At 35.5% G+C, this 15,728-nt stretch overlaps 1 protein-coding gene across 13 annotated transcripts in view; it reads right to left on the reverse strand.

Annotated features, from left to right (window-relative positions):
- The window catches only part of LOC107126927 (uncharacterized), a 519,804-nt gene that overhangs the window by 486,987 nt on the left and 17,089 nt on the right, over window positions 1–15,728 (reverse strand). For 7 of the 13 annotated variants that reach the window (XR_012421302.1, XM_065525742.1, XM_065525743.2 and 4 more), the window contains exon 2: window positions 5,913–6,049. The exons of the other annotated variants lie outside the window; for them this stretch is intronic. Coding sequence is in view for 3 of the 7 variants with exons in the window: in XM_065525742.1 (XP_065381814.1) it covers window positions 5,913–6,049 (137 nt within the window). In the remaining 4 variants the exon portion in view is untranslated. The remainder of the gene's footprint in view (window positions 1–5,912; window positions 6,050–15,728) is intronic. 13 annotated transcript variants of the gene reach the window in all.

Genomic DNA, 15,728 nt, shown 5'->3' on the forward strand with positions numbered 1-15,728 from the left:
GTATAGTTCAAATTTGGATGGTGTGGACTCTGCTAGATAATGTGTGTTGATATTCAATGGAATAATATATAATCCCAAGGGCCATATAAATATAATACATATTGCATGTTTTAAAATATACATTGATGGTGTCATGATGTGATCAAAGATATTCAAAGTCATCCTTGCCTTTCTAAGTAAATACTTCCCTGTAACACAAGAATTAAGAGCCTAAAAACTGTATTTGTCGGACATTCTTGCAAGAAATTTTCTGGCTTAAATTCTGCCAACAAGATGCACTCTCATAAAATGTGGAAGTTTGAAAAGAAAGAGAAGTATTGTCCACCTCCAAAAGTAATGCATAAATCATGTCTTAAATTATGAACAAGACTTGAGAGCAGGTAGCTTATTTCGGAGTTCATCCAGAAGCAGAAGAAAGTGGAAAAGTGACACAAGGAAGGGAAGAAAGCCAATAAAAGGACATTGACAAATGGATTACAGCTGTAGTCAACTGAGGCTCAATCTTGCTGGAAACCCTTGGAGGGATTATATAGAATATACTTCAGAATTGTTCCACTGAGGGTAAGGAGCTGCCATGTTCATCCACCAACTTCTGATCCTCAGTGGTTGAAGGTTGCTCCTGGGGCATTCACTTTCTGACACTCATGTTCTGACTTACATGCAGCATGTCTATACAGTCACATAAAGCCCTCAGACAGACAGACATAGCTTCTGAATGCATAGGAATTGATCCCACAAAGCTTCAAGGGGTATTTTAGAGGGACCAAGATCTATAATGAGTACAGAGCTCTTAGGACTCACTTCAGCCCTGCAGGAGGTTGAGATTATTGGCATTAACTTTGTGATTCCTGCATTTCTGGGTTTTCTAAATACCAGAGCACTTTCTTCTGATGTTTCCTGCCTCTGATTTCCAACCATGTTGTGTCTAATTTCCTGTATTAAACACCTTCTACCTAAAGTGGTTTCTGTTTTCCTGACCATGCTAGCTGACATGGGCAGGATAAGAATAAAGATGTGGAGATACTCAAGAAATATTTAATACCTAAAAAAATCACCTCGGCCGGGCGCGGTGGCTCAAGCCTGTAATCCCAGCACTTTGGGAGGCCGAGACGGGCGGATCACGAGGTCAGGAGATCGAGACCATCCTGGCTAAAACGGTGAAACCCCGTCTCTACTAAAAAATACAAAAAATTAGCCGGGCGAGGTGGCAGGCGCCTGTAGTCCCAGCAACTCGGGAGGCTGAGGCAGGAGAATGGCATAAAACCCGGGAGGTGGAGCTTGCAGTGAGCTGAGAGATCTGGCCACTGCACTCCAGCCTGGGTGACAGAGTGAGACTCCGTCTCAAAAAAAAAAAAAAAAAAAAAAAAAAATCACCTCAGTCAATAATTACATGAGGGAAAGGTGAAAGAGGAAAAATGTATAATGATTAACTAAAGTAGAATAGAAGAAATACGTTTGTTCATATTAGAATGAGGGGCAAGGTGAGGGAAACAACTATTTTTCAGATATGTAGAGTTTGATGAAACTTCAATACACTTAAATGGGAATTATATTTAGGAGGCAGTTTGACAGATGTATGAATCTGCATTTCAGAAGAGATGTTGGGTTGGTGTCATAGATTTAGAAATCTGAGTTCCAACAATATTTGAAACTAGGTAAGGTTTCCTATGAAGACTATTTAAAACAAGAATAGATACAAAAAAATTGAAGATGCAAGTGAGGGAGTGCCTGGGGAGGAAACTGAGGAACTGTCAGTAAAACGTAAAAAAAAAAAAAAAAAAAAAAAATAGAAAAGAAGCCAAGGAAGAAGAAAATTTCAAGACTGACCACAGTATCAAATAGAGCAGATCTGGGGGAAAAAAAAAAAAAAACACAGAGCGAGAGAGAGATTCTAAAGTATCCTTTGAAATGGACAATGGTTAGATCATTGGTAATTGAAGCAAAAGCATTCTTAGCGGTATAACTGGAACAATGCTTGACAGAAATAGGTTGAAATTTTTAAATTTAGCTGTAACAGCAAGAGAACAGGGAAGTTACTAGAAAAAATACACATATGTGTAAATGTATGTATTATGAGTTCTATAACAAATTTTTATGTTATTCACTTACCTATCTGTATATTCAACTTCATAAAAACACTATAAATACAAATACTTATTAACTTTTTAAATATTTATTCAATACTGTTTCAGGTTTTTTTGAAGACTTTGTTATTTATTTTACAAAAGAATCATTTTGTCTTCATTTATATCTGGGTAGTCATTTTAAATGTATAAGTTTTCCTTACATTTAAGTAATATTAAATAAGTTTGTTCTTTCTTACATACTCTAATTATTTAGCTTCTATGCTACTTCCATGTTGAAAGTGATAAAGCTTTTAATACACGAGAGCTGCCTCCTAGAAGCTCAGAAATGCTTGTGTTAATTGAGAATTTGTCAGTATGTTACCCCTGGATGCACGTGGATAAATCATACTGGTATTAGTAGGATTACAATAATGCAATGCAATAAGCCTTTACAGCTCTTTATTTTTAACACAATTTATGGCTTGTGGCACACAATACTACTTAAAATGTGAATTTAGAAAATCCTATGCCAAGCACACTGGAAGCAGCATTTTTTTTTCCTGTTTTAGAATTTACATCTGCAGTACTCAAAAAATTCCATGGGTCTGTCATCAATAAACAGTACTAGATTATATGCTAAACACCAGAAATACAAGGATAAGAGAGATATGCCTTAGGACTTTTTTTCCAAACCACAGCTTGACACCAATTAGAGATTTGTTAAATCAGTATTTTATGTTGCACTGATGTTTCTAATGGGATGGAAAGGATGGAATGACATGGAATAGCATGGAAAATATTTGCATACATTACCTATTACAAATATAAATATTATTTCATGAAATTGAATTTCAGTTTTATATATTACTCACATAAGGATGTGTATGGTGATAGACATGCAAATAGAGCATTTCAAAGTAATAATATAAGTGCCATGATAAAAGGATATTCTAGTCATATATAAACTAGAGAAAAGGGATTTAACCCAGCCTGCAGAGACACAGGAATCTTTAAGAAGGAAATAAATGCAGTATTTACCAGTTATACTAATCAACATCAGGTTATTCATTAAATAAAATCCTAAATGTATTGTGGAAGAACAATTTGAAGTGGTGCTATTGGAAATATTTTTATGCCTTATAAAATTCTGTAAAATACTGCTTAGATATTAAGACTTCACAAGCTACAATGGCATGTCCATTAACCCCACTGAAAAATAGTTATAGCCAGTTATGGTGGCTTGTGCCTATAAATCTTAACACTTTGGGAGGCTGAGGTGGGAGGATGGCTTAAGACCAGGAGTTCAAGACCACCCTGGGCAACATAGTGAGAGCCTATCTAATCAAAAATAAAATAAAATTAGCCAGGCATGGTGGCATGGTGGCATGACTCAAGCCTGTAGTCTCTACTACTCAAGAGGCTAAGGCAGAGGATCGCTTGAGCCCAGGAGTTTAAGGCTGCAATGAGCTATGATCACAGCCCAGATGACAGACCAAGACTTTTTCTCTAAAAAAGAAAAGAAAATTCAACAAAATACTAATATAATAATTTTTTCCACAATTTTTGTTTTACAGTTCACTTTTCTTTTTTTTTCTCTTTTTTTCTTTTTTTGAGACAGAGTCTCTTTGTCGCCCAGGCTGGAGTACAGTGGCACGATCTCAGCTCAATGCAACCTCTACTTCCCGGGGTCAAGCGATTCTTCTGCCTCAGCCTCCCAAGTAGCTGGGATTGCACCTGGCTAATTTTTGTACTTTTAGTAGAGACGGCGTTTCACCATGCTGGCCAGGCTGGTCTCAAACTCCTGGACTCCGGTGATCATCCATCTCAGCCTCCCAAAGTGTTGGGATTACAGGCATGAGCCACCACACCCAGACTAGAGTATACTTTTCAATTTATAGTTACAAATATGTCTTGAAAGAAATAATATGTTACTCCTATTTGGATTTTTTTCAAATTAACTTTTTTACTATTTAAAGTTGGTAGCTCCATATTAGGAAGAGGAAGCATAAATACTGAAAACAGCATACATATTTGAAACATTCACATTAGGCTTCAGAACATTTTCACCAATGTTCTGTGGAACAATGGACATATTCTATGTTTAATGGACACACTCACCTTGATTCTGTCTTTGATTTTTTTTTACAATTCTGCAAGGCCTCTAAGTAATGGAATGTTACAGGTTTCAATAACCAGTTACATGGTGATGATTCTCAAGTCTATATTCAGCTCCAGGTCTGTATTTTCCAGCATTGAACAGCTCCTTTTGTATATTTCACAAATACCTCAAAATCAGCCATCTTCTAAATAAATTTATTATTTTATAACAAAAATAAGATTCCCTATGTACAGTAGAGTACATAACCAGCTAAGCGGTTAGTAGCACCATCATCTAACTAGTCACTTGAGCAAGAAAGCTAGTAGTTATCTGAGATTCCCTCCTCTCCATTATATTACCATTTTCAATTAATTAATAAGACTAGAGGATTTTCCAAACTCAGTTTACCACTCCCTCTTCTTTATTCACCTTCCACTGCTTTAGTTCAACTCATCACTTACACAAATTTAGTATCCTCCCTACCTCCCATCTTCTTCTCTAACTCAACCTCTTCTCTGCTGTCAGAGTAATGTTTCTATAACAGAAATTAAACTACGTCATTCATCTACTTAAAATTCTGTAATGGCTCCTTATTTCTGACTAAGATCCCTAATATAAGGCCCTTCTACTACCTACTACCTTGTCCTCAAAGACAGTAATTCCATCTTAACATCATTAAACTGCAGCCCAACTGTTTAACAAGCTTACTGTTAGGTAAGCCCAACTCTTTAACAACCTTACTGTTGGTACCTGCTTTCTAGCCACAACTCCCATAACCCTTTCTGCCTCACATGATGCACATCATTTTCTAGCAGGACTAAATCATCTGCCAGTGCCAGAGGACATAAATCTATCTCAAGCTGTGAGATTTTCACAGGCTGGTCCTTTTCCTGCTGTTATAGGTGTCTTTTTGCAATCCATGCTCCAAGACTCAGTAAAATGTTCCTACATGGTTTCATGCTTTTTTTCCTATATTTTTTGGATTTTTTCCAAAATTTCCAACTTTTCAAGAAAAAATTAACTGTCGCCTCTTCTGTATTCCTGTTGCCCTTTGTAGATTTATTATACTTATTAGAAGTATTTTATTAAAATATAGTTTTCATTTGATTATTAAACCACTTATAATATTGCTGTAACTGCTCAGGTTTTTAACACCACCCCTAGATATTGAATCTTCAAAGTTCAGGGTTCTATTCTTTTTATATTTCCAGCATCCATCACAGTCTGGCTCCCAGGAAGTGAACTTAATAAAGGTCTGTTGAATAAATATATCAACATGAGACAAAAATAATATCATTAAGTGATTGGTTGTTACTTTAAATGTTCTCCTCTGAAAAGACATTATGATTAGGGTGTGTGATCATTTGGCTACATCCAACTTAATCTTGGAGATGATCATTGTTGTCATATATTTATATGCAATGAAAACATTATGGTTATTAGGTTGCTTTTGTCTTTTCCATATCAGAGAGACAAATTTCAACGTTGTCAGGATTTTTTTGTACACCACACCATGCACTTTGCAGTATGGAATATTCTTTTTCAACCCCTAAGAGCAAGGGGTAAGGAGGTGGACATAAGAAAGGCTAATTTGGTATGAATGGATTTTGGGACAATTATGCCTCTCTCCATGGCTTGGTTAACAGGACCTTCGACATTTTGCTCATGATCCATTTATCAGACTGTAATTTCTAGTATTCACTTTCTTCCTTCATGAAAATCCAAACTGTTTATCTTTAGTTGCTTACCTTAAAAATAAAAGTTGCTCAGGCTGGGCATGGTGGCACACTCCTTTTTTGGAGGAGCATTTTGGGAGGCAAGATGGGCAGATTGCTTGAGCCCAGGAGTTTGAGACCAGCCTGGGAAACATGGAGAAACCCCATCTCTACCAAAAAAAACAAAAAAAAATACAAAAGTTAGTCGGCCTGGTGGCATGCATCTGTGATTCCAGCTACTCAGGAGCCTGATGTGGAAGAAACACCTGAGCCTGGGAAGTCAAGGCTGCAGTGAATTGTGACCGCTCCACTGCACCCCCAGCCTGGGTGATGGAGTAAGACCCTATCACTAAATAAATAAATAAACTAAAAATTTTTTAAGTTGCTAATCAAATAGGATTGGACCACAAACCCATGAGTGAGCCCAGCTAGCATTAAGTAGACCCAACCAGCCTACCCATACATTCGTAAGCAAAAAATCAGTACATGTTTTATGTCATTGCTATTTTGTGGTTGCTTATTTCATAGCATTATTGTGGCAATGGATAGCTGAAACAGAATCCTAGTTCAGAAAGTCTCCAGTTAAAATATACCAGTAACAGGCAGTTGTGAGAGTTTGCCAGTCCTTTAGTATCCATTTATAGCAATCTTTGGAGAGATGTAGATTTGCCTTATCTTCCACTGATGGGAGACCAGGCACAGTAGGCAGTATAAAAAGAATTAGACCTGAATGTCCGGAAAGCAAAGTTTTAGCTGTGGCTCTACTACTAGGTAATAGGGACCTTGGACAAGTTAAAATAAGATAATATTAACATTACAGTTGTTCCCAAATCTGACTATAAAAGTACTGGAGAAGTTTTCCTGTGACATTATTTTTGACATAAATTCCCAGTAGTTCAGAAGTGGTACTAGAAAAAAACTTTTAAAAATTGGTTATCTGTAAGATTAGGGGTCTCAAATCCTCAGTTGTATTTGCAAGTTATTTTTATGGGTCATTCCAGATTATTTTTTTATCACTCTTTTCTTTGGTGAGCTATTGGTATGAACAAACTTACTTAGAAAATAAGTGGTGCATTAACACCAAAAAATGAATAAAGCCCCTCTCTAATGATGAATTAACCACTCCAATGTGAAAAGGTCTATGTATTTTCTAAGTAAAATGGTATTTACAATCTACAGTCTGGTTGTGGTAAGCAGAATTCTAAGATTTCAGGTCCCTGGTATATACACACACCTCTCATTCAATCAAACACTAACCTAGGTGCTAGTGTGAAAGCATTATATAGATGTAATTAAGCTCCCAAATCAGTTGACCTTAAAGTAGAAAGATTACAATCACAGAGTCTGGCCTAATCACATGAGCCCTAAAAAGGAAACAGGTTCTTCCTGATAAAAGAGATTCAAAGCATCAGAGGACTCCATGTCAGGGAGATTATCTAATGCTGGCTTTGAATATAGAGAGGGCCACAGGGCAAAGAATGCAGGTGGCCTCTAGGAGTGGAGAGCAGCCCCTAGATGACTGTCAGCAAGGAAATGTGGACCTCAGTACTACAACCATAAGAAATTAAATCTTGCCACAAGCACATGAGCTCCAGACAAGAAGACAGCCAAGACAACATCTTGATTTTAGCTTTCTGGGACCTTCAGCTAAGTGGTGGTCAGACTTCTGACCTATAGAAGTATGGGAAAATGGCTGTTTTTTCAAGCAGTAAACTTTGTGGAAATTTGTTGTACAACATTACAAACCTAACACACTAATATAAAGGATTCTGTATTTGAATTTTGGAATTTAGGAAAGCTGAGTTCCTGCATCCGTTACTATAATTGATTAGACAGCCTAAAACAAGACAGTGGCTTTCCTTAATGCCTTCCCTTAGCCTGAAGAATCCCATAACAAAGCAGCTTAATATTACACAATGTAATATATTCAGAATTTAAATACCTCCTTAAAACAAATGTAGAAATAAAATATTCACTTTATTTGCTTTTCTTTTCTTACATTGTGAAGAATCCCTCCAATATGTCATAAAAATGACTTGATTTTAATTAGGAGTCTAACAAAAAAAGTAACTATGATATTCCAGAAAAGAACTCAGTCATCAGTTCTGACAAATACTCTATTAATAAATGATGTTATTAATATTTTATGTATTTAATTTTAATGCTTCTGAAATAATTATTGATATTACAATTTATTCTTTAAGTCTATTATTCTATAAGTAAATCTAGGTTAATCTTCTGGCAGAAACCACGGCTCTGAACACAGTGGAAAAAAAGTAGAGAGAGAAATCTATTCAGTTTACCTTGTAAAATACCCTGAGCAATCTCTTTAAAGCACACATACAAAAATTCGAATTTAGAATTTAGCAATTTAGAATTTCAGTGATTTTCATTGAGAATTTCAGCAATTTTCATTCTTTTAATAATTGCTTCAGTGTTGATGTTATTAAAATAAAGTACCTGCATTTGCCATGATGAAGTATCAACACAAGTCATTTGTTTTACAAAAGGTATTGGCTGCCATCTCTTGGACTATGTGAGCATTGTGCTTCAAAAAGAATAAACAAATTAAACCCTCAGCCTTTGCAAAAATTTCTTCACAAAAGAAATGCAAAAAACGTGTAAATAGTTGAGCAGCAAACAAATATTAATTGCATGTATTTGATTATTTCACTTTGAAATATGACTTACGTACATGGTTAATTTTTCTTGGATGTGTTTTTAAAAGGTTTATTCAAACAGAAGGCAAATAAATGTATACATTATCCTAATTTTAGATTTTATGTTTTTATTTAAAATATTATTTGCACACTTTCACTTAACGATTTTTCCATCTTCTTCTATAGTTATGGCTACAACACTAGTCACTTCTCTCTTTAATATATGAGTTAAGATGCCAAGTCTGATTCCTTTCTTCTGAACCTAATTGACAGCACAAATCCTTCAGAGATAAATAATTATGGTTTCTCACTAGAATCAAGTTTATTATCATCTTACATACCATGTGGTTGAAACTAATAGGACAAAGAGAAAGCTTAATTATTGATATAATTATTGATATAAAACTCAACTATACTCATTTTAGAGAAGTTAGTGATAAAAACTCACATTTCAATCTTCTCTCCATTCATGATTCATTCTGTATGGCATCTATACATACTTTCTTAAATTTTATAAATTAATGATTTTCTAAAAGAAGAAAGTATTTGAGAATACTCAGTCCCTAAATTATACTTAATTTTACCTAGAAGATACCTAACGTGAAAGACTGTAAAAGTTAAAACCAAAAAATATTAAAAACAAAGGCAGTGTTTCTGTCATATAAAAGGAAATTGTATCACAACCTACAAATAAGCAAATGTAAATTAATCACTGTGATTAAATGCAAACATTATACTCCCATCAGAGCTCACTGTGTATGTAAGAAGTAGAAACCTCCTTTGGCAATTAGTAGATTGCAATAATAGTGTGCAGTTTTGTAACAGAACATTTTGTTACTTTTTAAACCTTTGGGTTTCTATTTTTAGTATATTCTATTAAACAATTTGAGATGGTAAAAAGAAAACCATTTAACTGCTTCTGAGGTTATGAAAACTCCTTGGGTATCTGAAATGATCTAACTTTAAAATAATTATTATTACTTTGTTAAGTATTGAGTGCTCATGTAATTCACAATTATTTGCCTTCTCACCAGGCAGATCATCTAGGATGAAATTACAGAAAAATTAAGGAATGGTGTATCAGATATACAAGTAGTTTTGAATTCAAATTTGATTATTTAAGTAGTAAACTTCACATTGCTTAATTTCTTAATTATCCAGGAAAAAATTTCAAGTGAAATACCAAATATGTGGAAAGTAGAAAATACGTGAATACAAAGAGAATCCTAACTCTTGTCACCAAGAGAAGAACGGGGTTGATGTGCTGCTTTAGAGCTGTAAACTTGTTGTGACACCTGGTGGATATTGTTGAAAAGGCACGTAATACAGCAAAAGAAACTACTGACAGAGCAAACAGACAGCCTACAGAATGGGAGAAAATATTTGCAAACTAAGCATCTTACAAATCTATAAGTAACTTATAAATAACTTAAAACAAATTTAGAAGAGAAAAATATCCCCTAAAAGAGTGGGCAAAGGACATGAAAAGACACTTCTCAAAAGAAGACATACATGCAGCCAACAAGCATATGAAGAAAAGCTCAACATCACTGGTCATTAGAGAAATACAAATCAAAACCACAATGAAATATCATCTCACACCAGTCAGATGGCTATTATTCAAAAGTCAAAAAATAACAGATGCTGGCAAAGTTGTGGAGAAAAGGGAACACTTACACACTGTTGGAGGAAGTGTGAATTAATTCAAACATTGTGGAAAACAGTATGGCAATTCCTTAAAAGCTAAAAGGAGAACTACCATTCCACCTAGCAATCCCGTTACTGGGTATATACCAGAGGAATATAAATCATTCTATCATAAAGACACATGCTCATTAATGTTCACTACAGCACCATTCACAATAGCAAAGACGTGCAATCAACCTAAATGCCCATCAATAACAGATTGGATAAAGAAAATATGATACATATACACCTTGGAATACTATGCAGCCATAAAAAAGAATGAGATAATGTCTTTTGGGAAAAATAGATGGAGCTGGAGGCTATTATCCTTGGCAAACTAACGCAGAAACAGAAAACCAAATGCTGCATGTTCTCACTTATAAGTGGAAGCTAAACAATAAGGACTTATGAACACAAAAAAAGGAAACAACAGACACTGGAGTCTACTTGATGGGACAGGGTGGGAGAAGTGGGAGAAGCAGAAAAGATAACTACTGGGGACTGGCTTAATACCTGAGTGATGAAGTAATATGCACAACAAACCCTTGTGACACGTTTACCTATGTAACCAACCTTCACTTGTACCCTAAAACCTAAAATAAAAGTTAAAAAAAAAAAAAAGAGAAAAGGCATGTGATAGATAGCCATGTGCAGTTAAACTCAGCAGCCAAGAGCCCCCTTGGGCTATTGAGTACTTGAGGTGCAGCCAGCCAAAAATGAAGATGTGGTGTTCAAAGACCTTGTATTTAAAAAAAATACATAATATCTAATAATGTTTTATATTGGTTACATGTTGAGATGATAATATTCTGGCTATATTTATTAAATAAAATATATTAAAACTGATTTCACCTGTTGCTCTCTTTTTTTCCTATTTGGCTACTAAAATTTTTAAAGTTATATATATGGTTCACATTTGTGGTTTATATTTCTATTGGATAGTGCTGTGATAGAATCTAAGGCTTAAATATTATTAAGGTAAAAAAATTTCTCAGTGTCTTTGTGAGAATAGGAAAAAAATGTATGTAATGTATGATTAACATATGGTAGACAAAATTTTAACATGGCTTCCACTGGTCCACATCCTTTCATACCTCCCCACTGGGGTAGGCGGTTTCTGTGAATAGAATGGAATATCATTCCCTTCAATGAGGGTATATTGTATGGCAAAGGTAAAGGGATTTTTGCAGATGTAATTAAGGCTTCTAATTAGCTGACTTTGAGTTAATCAAAAGGGAGATTATGCTGGATGGGGCCTGGCCTAATCAGATGAATTCTTAAAAGACACTCAAAGCAGCAGCAGACACTCACCTATTGGCCTATAAGAAGCAAACTGCCATGTTGTAGGGAGAGCTACATGGCAAGGAATGTCAGACAGCCTCCAGGATTTGAGGAATCTGTCCTTCAGCTATAAGAAATCAAATTCTGCCAACAACCAGTGAGCTTGGAAGAGGAGGCAGGCCTCAGATGAGGCTGCAGCTCTGTCTGACAGGTTCACTGCAGCCTTGTAAGACCCGGAGCAGGGGCCCAGCTAAGCTGTGCCTGGATTCCTTACCCACAGAAACTGAGAGATAATAAGTGCATGACATTTTAAACTGCTAAGTTTGTGGTAATGTTTTGCAACAGTAGAAAACTTAAGATTTGAACTTTTTGTAACTTTATTTTTTGTGTTAGAATATCATTGGTTTTTCTTTTTTTATCTAAGACATATTCATCATAAGAAATCAAAATCAGCAATGAAAACCATAACTTTATTATAGTATATAGTTTACTATGGCATGCATTTTATCATAGCATACATAATGGAAACAGAAATAAAAACAAGGAAATCATATCAAATTTAATATAAACTTCTCAATTGAGCTGTGCTATGTAAATTATAATAGCTTCAACCCAGAGCTCTTTTGAATTTAAAGCAGTGATGCATCTTCTTATTTCTTCTTATTTAGTGCTATTTTGGCACTTAAAGTCAAGAGGCTTCTAATAGTGAAGAGACAAATGGGTACCAGTAAAAGAAAACCAGGACAAGTGAAGAGATAAAGCCAATCCCTGTGAGCTCATATACCTACTTTGGGACCTCTAAACAGATCTTCGAATGATCTAAAAATTAATCTAGTATCAGAGACTTCACTCTGCTCCCTTGAATTCCCAAAATTCATACACAGTCTTGACCCAATTTATCAAGTTGAAGATTAGTTCAAAGAGTAGTGATGTATAAAACGTCATGCCCTGTAGCTTTGCCAATGACTCTGGAGATGATGGCTGCAACTCTAGCTCCTTCAGTCAACTTCCTGTTCATCAGATTCACCATAATCTTCCTAGGCTCCTGAGCCTTTGCACTTACAGTTTGCTTTTCCTGGAATACACTTTTCATTGCTTGCACACCTGGAAAAGGCTACTTCTATTATGAACTTTTCTCACTTCCTTCTGTTGTCTCCTTGTATAGCTTTTGCTTTTTCCCTCCAATTAAGTGTTTCTTCTATTCATTGACACTGACTAGGAGAATAAATGTGGCAACATGGCTTGGTATTCTTGTGATTACCTATACTGACTTCATCAGAGTCAGTGAGAGTGCCATAGGTTTGTAGTAACCAAAAAATTCTCAAATGTGCAGGCTTAAATATATGTATCCATACAAAAAGAAACAAAATCAAAAACTGCTCCTCTCTTTGCTGCTCCTGCTCCTGCTCCCCCTGCTGCTGCTCATCCTCCTCCTCCTCCTTCTTCTTTTGAGACAGTCTCACTCCTTCACCCAGGCTGGAGTACAGTGACATGATCTCAACTCACTGCAACCTCTGCCTCCCAAGTTCAAGTGATTCTCCTGCCTCAGTATCCTGAGTAGCTGGGATTACAGGCACATGCCACAACACCCGGCTAATTTTTGTATTTTTGGTAGAGACACGTTTTCGCCATGTTGGCCAGGCTGGCCTCAAACTCCTCACCCCAGATGACCCACCTGCCTCGGCCTCCCAAAATGCTGGTGGTATCACAGGCATGAGCCACCTCACCCAGCTATGTTTCTTCTCTTGACCAGGGATTGCAAAGATGCACACCTAGGCTTTCCTCATTTGCATGTTGTAATTATAGGGTGTTACACATCTCATTTTTGTTATACCTACCTGTTTCTGCTGATATTAGATCAATTGATCTATTTTCTCATATCCTTGCATTTTGGCTTCTTATTTTTGGAAGAGGCCTTTTTTCCCTTAAATTAGTTTTTACTATGTCAACACATTTCCAAAATACTATAAGACCTACTTTTATATTCAATTAATATCTTGTTACCCTAAGGCAGAGTTAGTGGTTCTTGGCACTATAGTTTCAGAACACTTTGCAGAGTTCTGTTACAGAATTTAACATGTTGTATAGTAACTACTTCACGTCTAGATCTACTATTAAATTAAGAATAGGGGCCACACCTTATTCAACATTGCATCCCTAACCTCTAGCAGGCAATAAAATAAAACAAAATAGAATATACTAACAACTTGAATTAAAACCTCAGGGAGCTTCATCAAAACATTTAAAACAAACCTGCATTATTTCCAGTAGTAAACTTCCTTCCCTCTGCAATAAGCTGATTATTTCGTTGGCTGAACTAGATCTACAATGAGGTGGTGTGACAAATGGGGAATTGGGGAAGGGGAGGGAGGCCTGGGTGTGAGGTTACAATGTTTTGTGTAGTCTTCCCCCTGCCCTCCACACCCCTATGCCTAATCAACTAACCACTGTCATTGTCTAAGGTTTCAGGGTCAGAACCTCTTAAACAAGATATTTAAGAAGTTAAGAAGTTGCCAAAAACATGACTTTCTTGGAGGTGAATTTGATGTTTTAGATTATATTTGATGTTTTAGATTATAGAAATTGAAAGTGAGAGTAGGTAAAAAGAATATAGTTCTTAAGGGAAAGAAAAAACTAAGACTATGCTCCTATTTTCCACAGTGAAGGTCATAAGTGTCCTTGAGGTATTTTGGTTAGCTTCACTTCTCATTAACTGGTGATATTTATTTTGATAATTACAGTGTAGAAAGGTTTTTTTAAAGAGAACATTTTCTGACTCCTATATTTATCTGAGTTATTATCTTTCTATGAGCTTAGCTATTGTTTGAGCCCATCTCAGCCAAGTTTATTGGCAATTCCAGTCTATTTGCCAACAACTTAAGAAGCATTCATTTTAAACTAAAGTACACCCCAATCCTTAGATGAAATCCTGCCTCAGGTTCATAACGCCAAATCAATAGAGTCATTCAAATCCAAGGTTAACTCTTATCTTGGAACCAAGCTCATTCCTATTGATTAAACTTTTATTTTTGTCTTATTATGAAGAACAAAAGGACCTTGGCAGTGGCCGCAGAAAGAAAGGTGCAATAAACAATCCATTTATGTCCCTTTGTAACATCAATTAATTCATATAATTTTGCTTTCAATTTTATTCCAAATATAATAGCATGTCTCCTTGTCTATAAGAATTATTTTTTCCCGATTGATGGAAAGTTTTTCAAATACCAACTATTCAGTGTTTTTAAAAAAAATGCTGGGGGAATAAGAGGAATGAGAAAAAAACAGACAGGTAGCACATGAAACAGTTACAGCAGATTTCTATAAAATTAGAGAAAAAAAGTTTGTGAATGTTTAAGAATTAATCTGTTTTTCTGTATGGAGAGTCCTTAAATGGCTAAAAGCAGATCAGACATTCAATCTGGCAATCCCACTATTGGGTATCTACCCAAAGGAAAAGTCATTATATGAAAAACACACTTGCACACATATGTTTATAGCAGCACAATTCACAATTGCAAAGATGTGGAACCAACCTAAATGCCTATCCACTAATGAGTGGATAAAGAAAATGTGGTATATATGCACGATGAAATACTACTCAGCCATTAAAAGGAACGAAATAATGTCTTTTGCAACAACTTAGATGGAGCTGTAGGCCATTATTCTAAGTGAAGTAACACAGGACTAGAAACAAAAACCACATGCCCTCACTTATAAGTGGGATCTAAGCTATGAGTAAATAAAGGCATACAGAGTGACACAATGGACTTCAGAGACTCAAAAGTATGAGGGTGGGAAGGGGGCTAGGGATAAAAAGCCACACTTTAGGTATAATGTGCACTACTCTGGTGATGGGTACACTAAAATCTCAGAATTCACCACCATATAGTTCACCCATGTAACAAAAAGCCGTTTTGTAACCCAAAAGCTATTGAAAAAAAAAAAAAAAAAGCTGTATACCTTAAGTAAATACAATTTTGTTTTTTAAAAAATCTGTTTTTAAAAGAATTTTAGTTTACAAAACTTGGCACTAGCAAATGCTTGATGTTTTTATTCTTCCTATTTTTTCCTTGTGGACATTTTGATATCCTTTTTATTTTGTCTATGGTGACAAAAGCAAATATACAGGTAACCATAATAATAAAAGATTTATAAGAGCAAAACCAAAGTTTTTCAGAGAAGAAGAAATTCTGACTCAAGACTGCATTATCAACTCTTGCCT

The sequence above is a fragment of the Macaca fascicularis genome, chromosome 12 (assembly GCF_037993035.2).
Source record: "Macaca fascicularis isolate 582-1 chromosome 12, T2T-MFA8v1.1".
NCBI lineage: Eukaryota > Metazoa > Chordata > Mammalia > Primates > Cercopithecidae > Macaca > Macaca fascicularis.